At 50.5% G+C, this 14,212-nt stretch overlaps 1 protein-coding gene across 1 annotated transcript in view; it reads right to left on the bottom strand.

Annotated features, from left to right (window-relative positions):
• Window positions 1–6: 6 nt before the first annotated feature.
• Window positions 7–14,212, bottom strand: part of TADA1 (transcriptional adaptor 1) — a 21,127-nt gene continuing 6,921 nt past the window's right edge. Inside the window, exons 2-9 of the mRNA XM_023747372.1 lie at window positions 13,987–14,171; window positions 12,828–12,884; window positions 9,981–10,072; window positions 9,678–9,743; window positions 5,058–5,155; window positions 3,299–3,508; window positions 1,779–1,930; window positions 7–523 (exon numbers count right to left, since the gene is read on the bottom strand). Coding sequence (XP_023603140.1) covers window positions 343–523; window positions 1,779–1,930; window positions 3,299–3,508; window positions 5,058–5,155; window positions 9,678–9,743; window positions 9,981–10,072; window positions 12,828–12,884; window positions 13,987–14,171 — 1,041 coding nt within the window. The 3' untranslated portion in view covers window positions 7–342. The remainder of the gene's footprint in view (window positions 524–1,778; window positions 1,931–3,298; window positions 3,509–5,057; window positions 5,156–9,677; window positions 9,744–9,980; window positions 10,073–12,827; window positions 12,885–13,986; window positions 14,172–14,212) is intronic.

Below are 14,212 nucleotides of genomic sequence, written 5' to 3'. Positions count from 1 at the left end.
ACATTTCTAACATGTAAAAGGTTTAGATCCACAAAATACTCACACAAAAGACACACAACTTACAAACTTCAAGCCAGAGCCTAACGAATTCCAAGCCAACTAACAAGAAAACAGGAAATAACAAGGTTCTGAAGTAGAAATAAGGGAACAAGGTTTTTTTTCCCTCTTCTTTCTCTCATTGGGGAGGTGTGGGGGATGGGAGAGAAATTAGGAAGGACTTGGGCCCAGGATTTAAAAATGAGGGGGGATGAATGGCTTTAACAGAAAACAGCCCAAACTGAAAAACGAAAGGCCGGGAAGTACGAAAGCTCCTGAATGCCACCCATAAACCCAGGAAAACCTTCAGGAGCCAGGAGTTACCTGTAGAGCTTCAAAAAGGTCATGCATGTTCACAGGAGGCAGGGGTGCGGGGAGGGTATCCCCGGAGCACGCCAGCAGGAGTGCGGCCTGCTGCTCCGCATCGTCGGGGTGCAGGTGGGCAGCTGCGTTCTGGCCGACACAGGGGGCAGGAAGGGCTGGAGGGCTGAAAACAGAGGATGTTAGAAACACCCAGCAACTCCGAGGAGACACCCAACGGCGAGACTAGGAACGGGCTGCAGGGATGCACCTCATTAAAAAGATCTAAAAGGAAGTAGGAACCCAGCTATTTTTTAGTGAGTGCATAGAGGAAGAGTAAAATTTTCATTTTTAAAGGCAGCCCATCTGGCACGCAGGAAACAAAATGTAGAGCAACTACCGACCCCCTCCCTCCACGTTAAAATATTTACTACACTCCAGACACAAAGCCAAGACTGTTCCCTGCCCTTAAAGAGCTTCGAGTTGAAAAAACACAATAGACCTTCATTCAAGGAAGAGGAAACAAAACACTGACATAGAGAGGAAGGTGGATGTGCTGGAACCAACAGGATCAGGGAGAACCCGCCAGAAGACATGGTCAGCACAAGGGCGGCCACAGGCCAAATGCAGGCCCTGGGGGAACTAACCCATCTGGCCCGTCCCCAGGGCGCAGGTGCAATAGGTGAGAAGGCGGGCATAGTTTCAGCACCAGGACACAGCGCAGACCCTCTGCGGCAGAACACGCAGGCGTGAAGCCACACCGAGGAGGTGACGCGGAGGACAGCGTGGGCCCCAGAGGCAGCCCTGCTCCGGAAACAGCCCACCCGAGGAGCCCGAGCCCTGGGTGACTGCGCAGGGGAGGCGGCTCAGACGCCTGGCAAGTAAGGGACGCTGTCCCCAGAATTCACCACCGCAGGAGCCCCCTTTTTTGGTTTGTTTTTCTCTAGAATGACTTACAAATGAGAATAAGTAATCCCAAACACAGGCCTGCAGGAGACTGAGAACTGATCGTCACCTACACAGTGCGCCCAGGGTGAGGAGCTGCGGCCCAGGTCCTCGGAGGCAGGAACGGCGCTGGCAGAGCCCCTCCCTGTGGCGCCAACACTGTCTCTCCTCCCACCTCCCTCCCTGTCACCCTGCACCTGCATCGCTCCCGCCTCCCCCATCATTTTCTTCGGAACATCTCCCAGTCGCCATGACCAGATGCACCAAGCCCAGCACTTGCAGAAATGCAGTCACTTCAGTTCCCACAAGGAAACAGAGTGTTTTTCTTTCCCAAAGGCTTAACATTTGGACAGAACTTTGTGGGAAGTGGCGGATGAACGACACAATGAGTAAAACCTCAGACTTACGGCTGCACCAACCCATTCTCTGACAGCGGTCGGTACACAGAGCAGTGTCACCGCCGGGAATGGAGGCTGGGACGTCACAGCCACGCATACCTTTCTATTAAGCTGTTGTACACCATGATGCTGTTCTTCAGGTACGGCTGTGGGGTCACGTTACTACCAAACGCGTATTTAAAGTGACCGTCTCGCAACCGATATGCTTTCCTTCTTGATACAACCGATGCCAGTATGTCCTTAAGATGATTCTGTAAAAACAAGAAGAAAAACAGCATGAAGTCCCGTTTAAGAGCAAATCCTCAGACTTCCCCTGAGGTGCTCACGCCCACAGGACTCAGCCGATGGGAGGGGAGCGGTGCCCGTGCCGGACCACACGAGGTTCACCGAAGAGCCAGACCGGAGGGGCCAGGAGGAGGGGGTGGGCTGCTTTACTGTGTTCTACTTCAGGTGGGCTTGTTCTACATGGAATTTACTTTAAAAGGTTTCGTATCTCTAAATCTGAAAAATGATTTCCAGCCTGGCGGGCATGGCTCAGTGGTTAAGCATCGACCTATAAACAAGGAGAGGTCATGGTTCAATTCCTGGTCAGGGCTCGTGCCCGGGTTGCAGGCTCGCTCCCCAGTAGGGGGCGTACAGGAGGCAACCAATCAATGATTCTCTCTCATCACTGAAGTTTCTATCTCTCTCTCTCTCTCCCCCTCTCCCTTCTTCTCTGAAATCAATAAAAAAAATTTAAAAGATGCTTTTCAGATAGCTTTAAATAAAAGCACAAAAGTGAGTAATTTTCTTTAAAAGAGGCACCCACCTTGAAACTTGCTTTAAAAAGTCTCAAGCTCCGGGGTTTCTGGGTTCCAGTGCCCAACCCACTGAGCCCCCTCCCTGAAGAGAACCGTGGCTCTCTCATGTAAACACAGGTACACAGGACATAGAAAAATCGGGGTTTCATCCCTTCACCTCATGAGAGCCAAGTATAGAAGAGGGCTGGCGACGTGACAGCTCGTCCCAGCCTGCCCTTGTTATCGGGATCAGGGATGGCATTTCAGTGACACCAGTGAGATCCTCTCCCATCAGGAGTTCATGGCAGTTTATAATTTCCACACACGGAGCTCATTTTAATGTTTGTAACTTACATCTCTGAGGTCCGGGTGAGGAAAGGGACACCCAGAGAAGTGCAAGGTGACCCAGCGTCCCTGGAGCGCCTGTGCACTCCAGGCCCCAGGGACCCTCTCCGGTAACGTGAAAAACCGAGTGCGTGACGGAGCGTCTGCGACAGGAACCCACTGTGCAGACGCCACGTCGAGCTCTCCTAATGCCAGACACAGCGACACCCCGTGAGTTCGTCCCTAGGACTCTCGATCTCATTTGCCCCCTTAAAAACTGTCCCCGTGCTGACAGATGACACATGGGCTCCAACACCAGTCGCCTCCAGGAAGCTCACCTGTAAAGCGAAGGCACCTGCCTGGAGTGCGATGCGTTTCTCCCTCAGAGGAAATTACGTGAATGATGACAATTCTGAGATCAGAGTGACATGTGGGGTCTTTTCTTGCAGGAGCAACTTCCAACAACACACACAAGCTCATCACACGCAACCCTGTTTCTGCCACCAGCAAACCCACCTCCACGGCGTAGACCACAGCCGACACGGCCTCCTCGGTGACGTTGTCCAAGCCGTGCTCGTACGCCGTCACGATCATCCGCCCCTCCAGCTGGCCCCGCGTGGGCAGCATCATTGTGTGGGAGCACAGTTTCAAGTCATCGTCATCTTGGGGATCCTTTGCCACAAACTGCTGGGCTCCCGAGAGGGGGTTCTGAGGCTGGAATCTGTGCTGAGTAAGAAAACCTTTCAAAGTTATTCATTACAGTGGCGAGTAACGAGACGCAAACAAGAGTAACAACGTCCTGGACTGCACAGCCCACAGAGCCACGCCACCAGGACCACGCCACCAGGACCACGCCACCGGGGTGAAAAACAAGAAAGCAACGCCTCATGCACAAATAGTCACAGACTCATGCGTGTTTCATGGAAATAACGGAGGCGTGGCTTGAGGGGAGCACGCTAGCATGCATAGCTGATTTTTCTAATAATTAGCATCTCTGTAACCACAGAGCACAGGACTCTGTGCTAGAGTAACAATCAGGGAGAAGGTTTAAAACAGGGGTCCTCAAACTACGGCCCGCGGGCCACATGCAAATACAAATATTGTACTTGTTCCCGTTTTGTTTTTTTACTTCAAAATAAGATATGTGCAGTGTGCATAGGAATTTGTTCATAGTGTTTTTTTAAACTATAGTCCGGCCCTCCAATGGTCTGAGGGACAGTGAACTGGCCCCCTGTTTAAAAAGTTTGAGGATCCCTGGTTTAAAACTATATTCAAAACAAGTGAGAGTGTGTGAAGTGTACATTAGCAGGCAGGTTCTGAAAGTATCAGGACATAATCAACCCTTCAGTTAAGCCTGGAAAGTCTTACTACCCAACAGGACAGACCTAACAGCAAATGCTCCAAGACAATGCTGTGTAGTGTAGTGTGACTGTTCCTACTGCCTTCCACTTCCAATTCTCAACAACACATCGCCAGCCTCATGATTTAAAATCGTTTTCTCAATCGTTTTTCTGCTCAGAAAGCCTCAGCCTCCTCTGGGAGAGCTGAGAGCCCATTGATACTCTCCGTCACCATCCAGAGACGGGCCCTGGCAGCTTGTGGTTAAGCACAACATACAACACTTTGTGGCTAACGTGTTTGAAGTTTGTATTAGAAAAGCAACACTTGTTTTTCCCATTTTCCAGGGGAGAAGCGGCACTGTACAGCAGCATGCATGTGAGCAGGAGGCCTCCCTGGGTCCGGATGCCTCCAGGCGGAACGCTGCTGAGCTGAAACAGCAGAGGCAGGATCGGTGCTTGTGGTGTTAATCCAGAGCCATGGCTTCCCCGACAACACCAAGAGCAGGGAGACTCTAAGGAAACTGTTCCCTCAGGAAAAAGCCGGTTACTCTAAATGTGTACAAATCCTATAGCCAAATGCCCCTGCGCCTTCTCTGCTGGCCCACAGGACAGGCCTGGGCTGCTGGGCACTGCCAGGCCCCGGCCCTGCGGCCTGAGGCCTCCTGGACCGTGGGACACCAGTCCCTCCAGAGAAACATTTCAGAGAAAGAACACAGGCATAGCTTCCAAATCACTGAAAAATCACGGATGCTATTGAGAACATTAATGTTTATGCAGAACAAACCAGAATTAGAAAAATTCAGGCGCCAACTTCACAAACAGGAACACCTTTCCCCCACAGCACGCCCCCTTTTCCCAACTCAATTACCAGTAACTTCATATTCATGTAAAAACTTAAACCAGTGGTTACCCAGACCTACTGGCGAACAACCTACATCAAATTTCTGGCGCACAGAAGACATCTTCTTCCTTCCCTTCGGCTTCCCGGGCTTGGCTGCGGAGCCGCCTGTCCAGGGCAAGGAGCCGGCACCCTCTAGGAGACAGGAAGCAAGGACCGTGAGAGAAAACCATGAGTCGGAATCTGCTAAGTGTTTTCATTTGGGGCTAAAAACAAGTATGGAATGCTCAAATAATGTAAATCAATAAAAAACAAATTCACATCTTCTTTTTCTGCTTCTCTAAACAAAATCACAAATTTCTTCCACTTCCTTTTCTAGCTGTAACCAAAATTACTCTCAGGACGACAGCTTGGTTTTCCATACCATAGCTGCTGTCCCTGCAGCCATGTCACAGAGGGAGGACAGTCAGCTACTGCTCCCTGCAGCCGGGTCACAGAGGGAGGACTGTCAGCTACTGCTCCCTGCAGCCATGTCACAGAGGGAGGACAGTCAGCTATTGTCCCTGCAGCCAGGTCACAGAGGGAGGACCGTCAGCTATTGTCCCTGCAGCCGTGTCAAAGGGAGGACCGTCAGCTACTGTCCCTGCAGCCGTGTCAGAGGGAGGACTGTCAGCTACTGCTCCCTGCAGCCATGTCACAGAGGGAGGACAGTCAGCTACTGCTCCCTGCAGCTGGGTCACAGAGGGAGGACCGTCAGCTACTGCTCCCTGCAGCCGTGCCACAGAGGGAGGACCGTCAGCTACTGCTCCCTGCAGCCGTGCCACAGAGGGAGGACCGTCAGCTACTGTCCTGCAGCCGTGTCACAGAGGGAGGACCGTCAGCTACTGTCCTGCAGCCGTGTCACAGAGGGAGGACCGTCAGCTACTGTCCTGCAGCCGTGTCACAGAGGGAGGACCATCAGCTACTGTCCTATAGCCATGTCAGAGGGAGGACCGTCAGCTACTGCTCCCTGCAGCCGTGTCACAGAGGGAGGACCGTCAGCTACTGCTCCCTGCAGCTGGGTCACAGAGGGAGGACCGTCAGCTACTGTCCCTGCAGCCGTGTCAGAGGGAGGACTGTCAGCTATTGTCCCTGCATCTGTGTCACAGAGGGAGGACCGTCAGCTACTGCTCCCTGCAGCACACCACAGAAGCAGAGCAGGGTTTTCTAGCTCAGGATGGGGAACCGAGCACGTGTGCTAACCTGCTCTCCTTCAGGACCCGCTAAAAATGGCAACAGAGGAAAGTAAAGGAGCCGCCCACACAGCAAGGAAGAGGACAATGAGTAGGGGACCAGATGAGATCTCGACAAATGTCCACGATGGGCTGAACGGTGCTGGCTTACAGAGCCGACACGAGTTGGCCATGACCCAGCTAGCAAACCAACGCCACGGACCTCCTCACAGGCAGGCAGTGAGGCGGGAGTCAACCTGCCTCAGAGAAACCCGAAAGGACCTGGAGGAGGTGAGTGCAGCGGGCACCAGGAGGGACCCGTAATATCGGTGGGAGGTCTACAGGCAAAAGTCATCCACACAAACCCCTACCCCCCGTATGACTCAGTACAGAGCAGAAATGCAGGTGCCCTGTTCAGACAGCTACCTTAGCCCAGTGCGGGGCCGTCTGAGTTCTGGGGCAGTCCACCTGCTGTGAGGCCAGCCCTGCTCACTGCCATCCACGTGGTACTTAACACAGGTGGGGAGAGCACCGAGGGCTCAAGTTAAAGGGACAGCATCTCTAGGGTTTACTAAGGTAGCTGGCTTCCAAGGAAGAAGCCCATCCTATAAAATAAAGAGGTAATACGCAAATTGACCATCACGCCCTCATGTCACAAGATGGCCGCCCCCACATCGTCACAAGATGGCCTGCAGGGGAGGGCAGTTGGGGGCGACCAGGCCTGCAGGGGAGGGGAGTTGGGAGCGATCGGGCTGGCAGGGGAGCAGTTAGGTGTCAATCAGGCTGGCAGGGGAGCGGTTAGGGGGCGATCAGGCTGGCAGGCAGGCAAGTCACAGAGGGAGGCTTGTCTCTGCAGGGTTTTCTGTTGGGAGCTAGCAGTCCTGGATTGTGAGAGGGATGTCCAACTGCTGGCAGTCGGACATCCCCCGAGGGGTCCCAGACTGGAGAGGGTGCAGGCTGGGCTGAGGGACAGTCCCCACCCACCCCCACCCCCAGTGCACGAATTTCGTGTACCGGGCCTCTATTTCTTAAATATGAAACCCCAGGTGTGTGACAATAATCTACCTGAAGCACTTTAAGAAAGACCAAGTTAAGCAAACGAAAAATAGAGGTTCAAGAGGTAAAGAATCCAGGCTACACAGAGGACTCAAGTCACGCCTAGCTGGTATCCTCAGAGAATTCTGAGAAGTCACATATCCGTAACACAAAGGAAGATTCTATGGAAATGTTGAATTAAAGGATGCATGAGACAGAAAGGCTGACAGAAGAGCTGAGGAAATCTCACAAAACACAGAGCAGTAAGATGATGAAACACTCGTCTAAGGTCAGTGTATGTAGAGAGAGAATAAGCATACTGTATGAGGAGCTACTAAGGCCCCAGAACAGAACGCAAGCGTAGCTGTCTTTCAGAACAGGATGAGGGTGGGAAGAAGCTTTTCATTGTAAGACCTTCTGCACTATTCTCTTTAACCGTCTTGTTTGGTGTTAATGAAAAAAAGTCAAAGTAATACAAGCTCATTGTAATTCACCTGCAACGGCTGCTGGTACAGACCCACATTTCTATATTCTACTTGTAACAGAAACCTTCTCTTTGTTGCTAGCCAATATTAAATAATTTCATTTCAAGAAAATATATTTGGGGTGTTGATGGAGAAATAATCTGTCAGATTCCAAATGTTTCTTTACTTATCTAAAAATAACCAATAATAAACATTCAAGAATATCAAAGGTTTTATTTAATTCAGGTCAACCAGCTATACTTATTAATAACTCTCCATATTTGTTAAGCATTTTTGTGGGTTTTTGTGTGTGTATTAATCCTCACCTGAGGATATTTTTCCATTGATTTTTAGGGAGAGTGGAAGAGAGAGGGAGAGACAGAGAGAAACATCGATGTGAGAGAAACACATCGATTGGTTGTCTCCTGCACGAGCCCCAACCAGGGCCCAGGCCTACAACCAAAGTACATGCCCCTGACTGGAATTGAACCCAGGACCCTTTGGTCCGCAGGCCGACACTCTATCCACTGTGCCAAACTGGCTAAGGCACAAGCATTTTGTATTTTTAAAAGCACCTTTTTACTTGTTATTTTGTCTGTTTATTTATTTATTATCCCGTAGGTTCGACATCACTGTCTCTATTTTACAAATTAAAGCTAAGACCATCCAATAATTAGCTCCTTTCTCTAAGCCAGCAGTTCTCAACCTGTGGGTCGCAACCCCTTTGGCAGTCGAACGACCCTTTCACAGGGGTCGCCTAAGACCATCCTGCATATCAGATATTTACATTGCGATTCATAACAGTAGCAACATTACAGTTATGAAGTAGCAACGAAAATAATTTTATGGTTGGGTCACAACATGAGGAACTGTATTTAAAGGACCAGAAGGTTGAGAATCGCTGCTCTAAGCTAAACCTGTACCCAGGTCTCCACTCAACCAGGGTTTTCATTTCAGATCCCTTATCTCTTGGGTGTGTGGCGCCTCACAGTACGCTCAAAAGTAAGATCTGCCTCAAAAGCAAGATCTGATCCTCACGGTGTTGGTTCTCTGATCAAGTTAGGTTTTCACAATGAAGTGGATTACCTCTATGATCCACCCGGCCAAAGTCCACTCTAAGCTGAACGAACACCTGACACGTGTGAGCCCGCGCTGTGAGGGCAGGTGAGGGTTAGGGACGCACCCAATGGGGACTTCTTGGAGGAGGAACTGGCTCCAGGCGACCTTTCCTGAATTCTTTATCACACAATAGGGGTTGGCACGGGGATGGATGATACAAAACACTGGCCATTTCTAGATAAATATGGGCTTTTACATGATCATCAGCATCTCCACAGCCCTTTTTAAAAAAAATTCAACTTACTCGACAGCAGGAGGTACCTAAGAATGCACTTTTTAACAAGAGCCCAGGCTAAGTTTTATCATGGGGCAAATTTTGCATGTATTCAATTATTTGTTTTGGACGAATTGATTAAAACAAGATGGCTGAAAGAGGTGGCTTGTACCACTTAAGCTCCAAGCAATTAGGGACACAGGGTGGGTGTTTCTATCAACGCCTGTTTAGTTCAACCTCCCACCAGGCTGCTGTCCAAGACCTTTGTTTTCCACCAATAATCTGCCAAACACACATGTGGAAGCTCTAACCTACCTTCCAGGTGCCAGTATCTCACCAGTGGAAGCCCAGGTTCCCCACAAGTTATAATCCCCACTCCCTCCATCTATGCAAACCCCGCTGCTGCCCTCCCTGCACTGGCCTCCACTTCTTCATCCTGGCCGCCCAGCCCTTCCCCACTTTGCACACTTCAGTGTCTGAAGTCCAGTGGGGTGGGGAGTCATGACCAAAGGTGCTGTGAGTCCAGGGAGAGCCCTGCTTTAACATGGCCATAAAGGAATCTGCACCAGCACACCACCCCTTTCTCAGCCCTTCAAAGAACATTTCGCTTGCAAACACAGGTGTCTGTTTCCGGAAGCTGAAGCCAGTGTCTCGGGCGTACTGCCCTCCCTTACCTGGGGTAGACACCAAAATCTGGCACCGCGTGAGAATGGCCAGGAGGAACTCGTTGTGAGAGTGCACTGTAAAAGGGAGGAGGGCAGGGTCAAATACACGATAGTTAAAAGGAAACCACTACTTCAGCGTAGCTTTTAAGGATTTGGGGTATCCCCTGTTCTGCCATTCTTTACACTTAATTTTAAATATCACATTATTAAAATGGCCTTATATGCCACTAAAATCAAACTTTTATTTTTTTTAAGTGAAAAGACTAATTTATTGCACAGCTGGGAAGCCCCCCAGGTGGGTAGTTATTTTACCATTATCCTGTGTGAGAAGTCTGTGAGCTTCCAGGTCAAACTCCTCTTTGCTGATCTTCTGCTTGAACCACAGCTTCAGGTTGGCCCAGTATCTGCAGGGGCAGAGACAGTATGAAGAATCACAGGTTTTGTTTCTCTCCCGAGTCCACCTAACCTCGTCCACTCTGAGGACAGTTCTACTCCCTAGTGCAGCGGTTCTCAACCTGTGGGTCGCGACCCCTTTGGGGGTCGAATGACCCTTTCACAGACCATCGGAAAACATATATATAATTACATATTGTTTTTGTGATTAATCACTATGCTTTAATTATGTTCAACTTATAACAATGAAAATACACCCTGCATATTAGATATTTACATTACAATTCTTAACAGTAGCAAAATTACAGTTATGAAGTAGCAACGAAAATAATTTTATGGTTGGGGGTCACCACAACATGAGGAACTGTATTAAAGGGTCACGGCATTGGGAAGGTTGAGAACCACTGCCCTGGTATGAGGGTGAGTGCCATGTGACTATTTGGAGACAAGGCCTTTCGAGAGGGGCGCAGTTCCCATGGGGGAGTCAGGTGGACCCTGCCCCACCGTGACTGGTGTCCTTATGAGACAGGTCGGAGAGAGACACGAGACAATGGCCATCATCGAGCCCAGGGGAGAGGCCTCAGAAGAAACCGGCCCTGCTGACCCTTGATGTCGGACTTCCAGCCTCCAGACGGTGGGAAATACATGCCCGTTTAGGTCCCCCAGTCCGTGGCATTGTTATGGCCACCCCCGCGGACTAGGGCACCTGGCAATCAGCATACCAACCGGTGGGAAAGGGAGGAAAGTCCTCCGTGAAAGGCGCTGATAGGTAGTCACAGAATTGGACTCATGAGCCAAGTGGCCAAAAGCCCAGCTGTCCCTTTCCGTCCTCACTGTCCCCTTCTAAGAGGCCACTACTCTTCAGAAGCCTGCACTTAACATGCGCATTTAAAGTGTGACTGGCTCCAGCTAATACTGCCGAGCTGCAGATTTGAGAGCTGCTAAGAGAGACCTTAAAACAGGGGTCCTCAAACTTTTTAAACAGGGGGCCAGTTCACTGTCCCTCAGACCGCTGGAGGGCCGGACTATATTTTTAAAAAAAAACTATGAACAAATTCCTATGCACACTGCACATATCTTATTTTGAAGTAAAAAAACAAAACGGGAACAAATACAATATTTGTATTTGCATGTGGCCCGCAGGCCGTAGTTTGAGGACCCCTGCCTTAAAGGTCTTATCACAAGAAAAAAAAATTTTTTTTTGTTAATCTTCACCTGAATAAATTTTTTCCCATTGATTTTTAGAGCGAGTGAAAGGGAGAGAGGAGAGGAGGAAGAGGAGGAGGAGGAGGAGGAGGAGGACAGAGGGAGAGAGAGAAAAGCATGGATGTGAAAGAGACACATCAATTGGTTGCCTCCCACACCCTCCCTAACCGGGACTGGGGGTCAAACCTGCAACCCAGGTATGTGCCCTTGACTGGGGCTCGAACCCGTGACCCTTTGGTGTGTGAGCTGCCGCTCTAACCACTTAGTACACCAGCCAGAGCAACATATTTAGTAGTGTATGGTAACAAAGGTAATAGACTTACTGTGGTGATCATTTTGCAATATTTACAAATACCAAATCATTATGTTGTATATCCAAAACTAATACAATATTACCTGTCAATTATAATTCAATTTCAAAATAGATTTATATTTTAAAATGTGTGTGTTTTATGGGCTGGGGAGCGGTCATTAATACTGTTTCTGGCTGACCTCTTTCCCTTCAAATAGAGTCCAGTTTCAATCTAACTGGCTGAAGTAAATGGTTTCTAAAACAGCTCACCACCAAGAAAACACCCATGGATGTCAGAAACTTAGTGGTTTTTAAAGTGAAAAGCAACCGCTAATCATAAAAATAACTAGTTGACTGGTAGAAAAAAAAAAGATTCAACCCTTTCTAACATAACACCGCTTGAAACGAGTAAAATACATGAGTTTTCACATCCACACCCCTTGTTCCAGTGCTTGAGGAAGCTGCTCCCTGTTCATGAAACAGGATTAATAAATTAGTACATGTCTCATAATCACTTTCAGTTCACACTTGTTTACTTTCTAATGCTCATCTGAGTTCCTAACAGGAAAAGAAAAAAAGCAGAGATTTCTCAACCAGATGGTTTAATGCCCTCACTGCCTTATTATGCCCCAAGCAGGGCCTCTCCTGTTCACCGATTAGCTTCTGGGCACCTCAGCATGATCTCTGCACGGACCTGGCCATGATCGCTCATGTACCTGGCCATGATCTCCGCATGGACCTGGCCATGATCTCTGCATGGACCTGGCCATGATCTCTGTATGTACCTGGCCGTGATCTCTGTATGTACGTGGCCGTGATCTCTGTATGTACCTGGCCATGATCTCTGCATAGACCTGGCCATGATCTCTGCATGTACCTGGCCATGATCTCTGTATGTGCCTGGCCATGATCTCTGTATGTGCCTGGCCATTATCTCTGTATGTACCTGGCCATGATCTCTGTATGTGCCTGGCCATGATCTCTGTATGTACCTGGCCATGATCTCTGTATGTGCCTGGCCATGATCTCTGTATGTACCTGGCCATGATCTCTGTATGTGCCTGGCCATGATCTCTGTATGTACCTGGCCATGATCTCTGCATGTGCCTGGCCATGATCTCTGCACAGACCTGACCATGATCTCTGCACAGACCTGGCCATGATCTCTGTATGTACCTGGCCATGATCTCTGCATGTGCCTGGCCATGATCTCTGTATGTACGTGGCCATGATCTCTGTATGTACGTGGCCATGATCTCTGTATGTACCTGGCCACGATCTCTGCATGGAACTGGCCATGGATGGATGAAGTTGCAGCCAAAGCTCTGGATTCATGTGAAAAAAAATTTTTCCAGGAGAAAACCCGCAGCCTTAATGGAATCTTAAAGTTGCCTAAGATCCATTTCACTCAACAGCCAAACATGTTTAGTTCCAGAGCTTGCCACACGTTTCACACGCTCAGTACTGATAACTTCCCAACAGGGACATTTAGAGGCCTTCTTTGTTTTTTAAAGGACAGGAACAATTAGGAAGTGGAATAGAGCTCCTTTCCCATCCTCTTCTATCCAACAGGAGGTCAGTCACACAACAAACCTGCCTCCCTAGTTTACAAGAAGGATGCAAACACACATGTCTGGAGCGTGGGAGCTGGTTCAGAGCCGAGACGAGGCTCTGCAGGGAAGCTGTTCCAACACGGTGCAGCCTACCTATGGGCAAACTTGTGCCCAAACAGCAGCCCTGGCTATCAATGGCTGGAAGTCTGACCTAGCCTGGTCCCTTACTGTACACCACAGCCAAACGGCTGTTTCCTCAACACCAAAACCAAGCCCATCCGCCTCTGTGAAGCCGAGGCGTGTCAGTGGGTCAGACTAGGAGGCACTGAGACACCTGGAGAAAATTAGTAACACATGACCAAGTCAACCAAAGCATTCAGCACCTGTTTGAGCAGGACCCTCCATTGGGGACTAGACACAGCATCTCAGAGGCTGCTCCTATGATGCTATTCGGCCTGGGCCGGGGCTGAATGATGGAGATTGCACTTGCCCATTCAGCATCCGACCCAAAAGGGTCCTCCGTCCCCTGCTGTAACCTGGGGAAGGTGTGGCTGGGCACCTGGGCCCTTTGCAACCAACCCGTCAGGCCAGGGTCCCAATCCTGCTGTGACTTACTCTCCAGTTGCAGTTACTAAGCTCCCCGGATCTCCATCTGCTCACCTATCACACGGGAGTGACTGCACCTGGCTCACATCTCTGTGAGGTGGGAGGAGGCAGTGCCTGAGGCTTAGAGCGCTTGAAAGGTGCTCCCTTAGTGCCCGCTACGATTCTACCGGAGGGGCCGAAACTGCCGTCCTCGGAGCCCACAGCCCACCCGGGCTCAGAACCTCCGCCTCCAGGAAGCCCTCCCGGGGCTCCCCGCACCCGGCCGCACCCGCGCAGGAGGCCGGGGCGTGAAGCGCGCTTCTCCCGCTCCACCCAGGGCCGGCCCGGCGCCCAGGGAGGCGGGGAGGCGGCCTGCAGCCGCGAGAGGCCCCGGCGGCCCCGCTCGGCGCAGGGCCCCGCCGCCCGCGACGCCGGCTGCCCAGGCCCGGGCGGCGGGGGCGTCTCCGGGCGGTGCTGGCGGTTGGGCCGGGAACCCGCGCGCAGGCCGCAGGCCG

This window comes from Myotis lucifugus, unplaced genomic scaffold (genome assembly GCF_000147115.1).
Source record: "Myotis lucifugus unplaced genomic scaffold, Myoluc2.0 scaffold_853, whole genome shotgun sequence".
Lineage (NCBI taxonomy): Eukaryota > Metazoa > Chordata > Mammalia > Chiroptera > Vespertilionidae > Myotis > Myotis lucifugus.
Note: the sequence above shows the minus strand (reverse complement) of the source record. Positions and strands in the feature narration are given on the sequence as shown.